The sequence below is a fragment of the Melanotaenia boesemani genome, chromosome 10 (assembly GCF_017639745.1).
Source record: "Melanotaenia boesemani isolate fMelBoe1 chromosome 10, fMelBoe1.pri, whole genome shotgun sequence".
Taxonomy (NCBI): domain Eukaryota; kingdom Metazoa; phylum Chordata; class Actinopteri; order Atheriniformes; family Melanotaeniidae; genus Melanotaenia; species Melanotaenia boesemani.
Window position 1 is genome coordinate 37376304 of NC_055691.1, and position 6000 is coordinate 37382303.

The following is a 6000-nucleotide window of genomic DNA, read 5'->3' on the forward strand; positions in this document are numbered from 1 at the left end:
ATTATTAGTGTGTTAGAACTTGTATTATTAGTGTGTTAGAACTTGTATTATTAGTGTGTTAGAACTTGTATTATTAGTGTGTTAGAACTTGTATTATTAGTATGTTAGAACTTGTATTATTAGTGTGTTAGAACTTGTATTATTAGTGTGTTAGAACTTGTATCATTAGTATGTTAGAACTTGTATTATTAGTGTGTTAGAACTTGTATTATTAGTGTGTTAGAACTTGTATCATTAGTATGTTAGAACTTGTATTATTAGTGTGTTAGAACTTGTATTATTAGTGTGTTAGAACTTGTATTATTAGTGTGTTAGAACTTGTATTATTAGTGTGTTAGAACTTGTATTATTAGTATGTTAGAACTTGTATTATTAGTATGTTAGAACTTGTATTATTAGTGTGTTAGAACTTGTATTATTAGTATGTTAGAACTTGTATTATTAGTGTGTTAGAACTTGTATTATTAGTGTGTTAGAACTTGTATTATTAGTGTGTTAGAACTTGTATTATTAGTGTGTTAGAACTTGTATTATTAGTGTGTTAGAACTTGTATTATTAGTGTGTTAGAACTTGTATTATTAGTATGTTAGAACTTGTATTATTAGTGTGTTAGAACTTGTATTATTAGTGTGTTAGAACTTGTATTATTAGTGTGTTAGAACTTGTATTATTAGTATGTTAGAACTTGTATTATTAGTGTGTTAGAACTTGTATTATTAGTGTGTTAGAACTTGTATTATTAGTGTGTTAGAACTTGTATTATTAGTGTGTTGGAACTTGTATTATTAGTATGTTAGAACTTGTATTATTAGTGTGTTAGAACTTGTATTATTAGTGTGTTGGAACTTGTATCATTAGTGTGTTAGAACTTGTATTATTAGTGTGTTAGAACTTGTATTATTAGTGTGTTAGAACTTGTATCATTAGTATGTTAGAACTTGTATTATTAGTGTGTTAGAACTTGTATTATTAGTGTGTTAGAACTTGTATTATTAGTGTGTTAGAACTTGTATTATTAGTGTGTTAGAACTTGTATTATTAGTGTGTTAGAACTTGTATTATTAGTATGTTAGAACTTGTATTATTAGTCTAGTATCACTTGTTTTATTAGCGTGTTATTACTTGTATTATTACTCGTATTATTATTATTTGTATTGTTATGTGTATTAGCTGTAATATGTATTTTAGTGTATTTTACTTGTGTAATTACCTGCAGTATTACCTGTATTTACATATATGTATCAAACATTGTAGAGTTTTACCTGTTAAAACTCGGGTTGTATTAGCTCATCTAACCTTATCACCCCCATCTCTGCAGAGCTGCTCCACCCATCATCTTCCAGCAGACACTGTTATTCAGCTCCACCCTTCTGGCCTGAAAAGATTGTTTTTCTAAACCACTGCAGCCAAACCAAAGAGAACCACTCCCAGTTTAGAACATGGACTTTCTAAACCACAGGGGTCAAACTCCGGTCCTCGAGGGCCGGTGTCCTGCAGGTTTTCATTGTTTTCCTGATCCAACACACATGAAATTAATGGCTTATTGTGAAGAAGTTGAAAATAAGCTGTTGGGTCCATTTGATTTTATTCAGGTGTGTTAAATCAGAGAAACAATGAAAACCTGCAGGATACCGGCCCTCTGGGACCAGAGTTTGACCCCCCTGCTCTAAACAGAGTTTTTCTTTCTTTGTATAATATTTCATGACTTCCTGGTTTCTTCACGCTGGCTACGCTGCAGACAGCGGAAACCCGTGGATGTGTTAATGATGCAGGCTCGGAGAGGACTGGAGGGGTTTTAAATGTTCTCGTGATGTAGAGAAGCACCAGAACGGCTCCACATCATGAAAAACAACCTGGTTTTACTTTATCAACAGTACATGTGGTTTCCATCACAATTCAGTAACACTGTGGTTTACAGCTAAAAAACACACATCTTAGGTGCACCAGCCCTTTTAAATTAAAAAGGCTTCACACCCACCAGAGCAGCCGTCTCAACGCATCACACGGTGGAATAGAGACCACCGCCTGCTTTTTCTTTGCCATCGACAGTAAAAACTCGCTGCAGGGAGGTAAACAATCCACCCACAGAAAACCAGCAACTTCTCCATCTACAGATCGAAGCAGTCTCCATGCAACCACAGTTTTCAGGTTCAGGCTTTTCAAGCAGTGAAACCACCATCCACCCTAGTTTTAACACTCCAGTATAGCCAGCGAACAATCTACCAGAACCATGAAGAAGAAGACCCCCAACCATCCAGGTGGGATTAGTGGATCAGCATCATGTTTGACTGGAAACAGGATGGAGCACAAACACAGCTGCTGCACCCTCACCTCCACCATCCACAGACAGCCAGATGCTGCCTGGGCTCAGGCGTGGATTTAAAATGAGACCCTCAAACCGGACCACAAGGATCCTAACGTGCTGTCTTCATGTCCACGTGGACCTGCTCTGGTCTCCAGCTCTTCGGTCAGCTGTTTTTAAAATGCTCTGATTTCCTGCACTACAAGCTTTAAATAAGACATCAGTTCTTTCTTTAATATGTCAAGTTTTAAACACGCAAACGGTGGAATAAAAGCATCCAGCTGTGTCTGCAGACTGGAGCAGGATCATCGGCCGCTGTGGGACAAAAATAGTCCACATGCGGGAGGATTTTATGCAGGTTCCGGCTAAATTCAGAGGGGATGAAAATCCACAAGAAAGCTGCAGTCTAGGCTGTAAGAGGCTCTAATAAAACCACGCTGGCCCGGGACGACGTGCAGAAAGCTGCTTTAATCAGGAAAAACAAACCCCCAACGACGCGGCTGCAGGTGAAATGTTTGGGACGGGACATCGAACCACCGACGTCTCCTCTGTCCCCAAATCCGCCTGGTTGTCCTACAAGTTACCAAAGTCTCGTTTTACTGTCCAAACTTTAGCTGGAGAGGAAACTTTTCAGGCCTTTTCCAGGTGATTTGTAACTGATCAGCCTGGTAGTTTAGTAGCTGCTCTCACATTGTTTTGAGCCAACAGGGACCCGTAGCTGTAAAACCTGAAGCTTTATTTCACAGCAAATATTAAAAATGGCTTCAGTTTATTTATCTGCTTCCAGAGTATTTAACTGGTGAAAGTTGGTAAAACGCGCTTCGTCTGGAGTCCTGGGAGGGAGGATGTGGGTAAAAAGCAGCCCTACCGTCGAGTCGCGGGTCCGGCTGTACGGACGCGGTTCCGTCGCGGTGCAGGAGGATGGAGGACGGGTCCTTCACGCGGCGGACCCTCCCCGCCGGCGGGCGGGGCACCCTGAGGCCGCTGCAGCACTGGTAGCACACCGCCCATGCCTGCTCCTCGTTGATGGGCTGCTCGTAGGACTTCAGCACCTCCTCCAGAGACAGCTCCCGGGGCTCGGCCAGGTCCCGCGCCTCTCCGCGCGCCGTGGGGGCGCTTACACGCGGATCGGCGTTCTCGGTGCTTCTGTTGGTGGATCTGGCCATGACGGCGACGCCGCGGAGCCCATGCTTCACTCCCAGAGCAGCGAGGCCATGGATGCTGTCCGCCGCTCGCTCGGGTCTCCGGCTTGTCAACTGCCGCAGCTGCACCTTGTGTTCTCTCGCGTTGTTAAGGTCGCGAACGCAGCACTTCCGGTTGGAAATTTTCAAAAATAAAACTATTAGTGGCCTGAAGGCTCAACGTGAGGGAGGGGGAATTTGGGTTCTAATATTTTTAACTTTTAGTAAATGAACCCCTTTAGGTTTCTTCTCGGACCCCCACTAACCCTACGGAAGCCGAGAGTGGCCGTGCGCGAGTGTTTTTTTATTTTATTTTTTTCCCCGTGATAACGACCTAATTTATCGCGTTATCCCCAGAAAACAAAATTTGTCTTGCGGAAACAACGAGATAAACGATCCGGCTCGTAAATGCTGTATACAGAAACAAAACATGCCACTCTTGGCTTCCATAGAATCTGGTGATAAAAGTGTTGTTATTCTAATTTGGCGTTTATAGTAACTTTTCTTTTAAACAAAAAAGTATGTTTAGGGAATTTACTAAGCGTTAACATAATGAATTTGTATTACTTTGTGCGCGTTTCCTCACGTTCACGTTCTGTGCTTTAATTTTGATCGAACAGCGGGACAACTTCCGGTTACGGTCTCGTTTCCGCGCTAACTTGACTCCGCTCGTCACTGAATCAGCAAATGAGAGAAGCGGAGCGGATCTGCGGGAAGATGTCGACCAATCAGAAACGTCCTCCAGCTGTCGCATCGTCCACCTGCAGAGGAGACGTTCACCTCTGTGCACGCGCTCATGTGTCGTCCCTGTGCACGCGGGAGCTGACGTGTTAAAGCTCTCGAGACATTTCAGTCTGCGTTGTTGGACTTTTGTGTGTCCAGGTCGATGTTCGTGCTGCTCTGTTTAGCTTCTTGGTTTAACTCAGTTAAAGCAACAGTTTCGCCTCATTTTCTCACGTCTAGATATTTTCTTTACTGATTAGTCTTAAAATGTTTTAATGAAACCACAAAAACAAGAAAATGAGACGAAGCTAAAGCGGTTTTGGCGGAAGCGCGTGCTTATCTCGCCGATCCTGGAAGCCGGATTACAACAATAATCCAGAATACTTCATTATTTTCATCATTACGCTTCTTCGTGTTTCTATATTTTTCTAGCACGTTACTTTTGAACTTGCTTTTAAATGAGGGAAAGTGAACTAAACCTTCTTAAGTCAGAAATATTCCTGAAGTTCAGACTCTGTCTTTATTTGTTCTTATTTTTCAATCTGGTTCCCTCCAGTCACATCAACTCTGACCCAAACTGCAGCAAAATGTTTTCTTTTTCAGACGTTATCTGTCATTTTTAACGCAGCTAAATCATCAGATTTCATGTAAATGGAGTGTTAGTTGCTTCCATGAAGACTTCATCATTCTTGGCTCAGAATCAGCTGTAATAATTCCAGCTCTTATTTGGCTGATTTTGTCTCTTCATGGTGACTCCAGTAAATCTGGGCCCCCTGAGGCCATTTAGCATGTTTTTATAATTACGATCCTTTTTGCTCCGTCCCTCTAAATGTTGACGTTTTTTAATGGTGTTTTTTTCCGACTGGATCATTTTCTGCTCCATCGTGGTCGTCGAGCTTCTGTGGAGACTTTCCTGACTTCAGAGATGCTTCCTCCTCTTTTCTTTTCATCAGCACCAGCAAATAGAAGGTCATGGTGGTATTTTCTAACTTAGCTATCCCAATATTATCGTTTAATTGTATTATATCAGTTATTTTTTTAGTCAACACGCGTGGGTTTTCCCAAATAGGATGAGGAAACATTTATCTGTTAACACAATAAATATGTTTGATTATTTGTGGATTTTGCCCATCGTCTCCAGTCCTGCTAAAACAAATATAAATTAATGAAATTACTGCACACAGAAATTTTCTGCACATGTAATCTGAGTTCATGCTGTACTGATCATGTGGAGGCCACATGACTGCAGCCCTAAAATTTTGTTTTATCATGGTCACATCAGAAATATGAGTTTCACAACAATAATAAAATATCACTTCTGTTTTTGTAGCAAAAAGAAAAGAAAAAGTCTTTTAATGGAAATTTCTTTGACTGCATTGTTGATATTAGACACCAGGGGGCGCTGTCCTCTTTGTAATTTATCAGAAAAATTCATTCTTCAACCAGGAGCTGCTGAAGCAGCTTCCACACATGCTGAGATCTTGTTGACTGCTTTTGCTTCACGCTGCTGTCATCCCACATCCTGCTGGATGGAAGGAGGCCAGGACCCCCCCCCCCCCCCCCCCCCCAGCAGCCAGGACCCCCCACACACACACATACACACACACAGCAGCCAGGACCCCCCCCACACACACACACACATACACACACACACAGCAGCCAGGACCCCCCCCACACACACACATACACACACACACAGCAGCCCCCCCTGCTCTTCAGTAATTGTTGTTGCTAATGACACACAGGTGTGTGTGTGTGTGTGTGTTTCTGGAAGCAGAAAAAGGACAAAAAGG

General features: G+C 41.9%; 1 protein-coding gene across 5 annotated transcripts in view; it reads right to left on the reverse strand.

Moving 5' to 3' along the window:
• spire2 (spire-type actin nucleation factor 2) overlaps positions 1-3603 on the reverse strand; it is a 50900-nt gene extending 47297 nt beyond the window's left edge. For 2 of the 5 annotated variants that reach the window (XM_041997521.1, XM_041997523.1), the window contains exon 1: positions 3172-3603. In XM_041997521.1, coding sequence (XP_041853455.1) covers positions 3172-3469 — 298 coding nt within the window. In that variant the 5' untranslated portion in view covers positions 3470-3603. The remainder of the gene's footprint in view (positions 1-3171) is intronic. The other 3 variants (XM_041997519.1, XM_041997520.1, XM_041997524.1) reach the window with 3 other exon arrangements.
• Positions 3604-6000: the final 2397 nt, after the last annotated feature.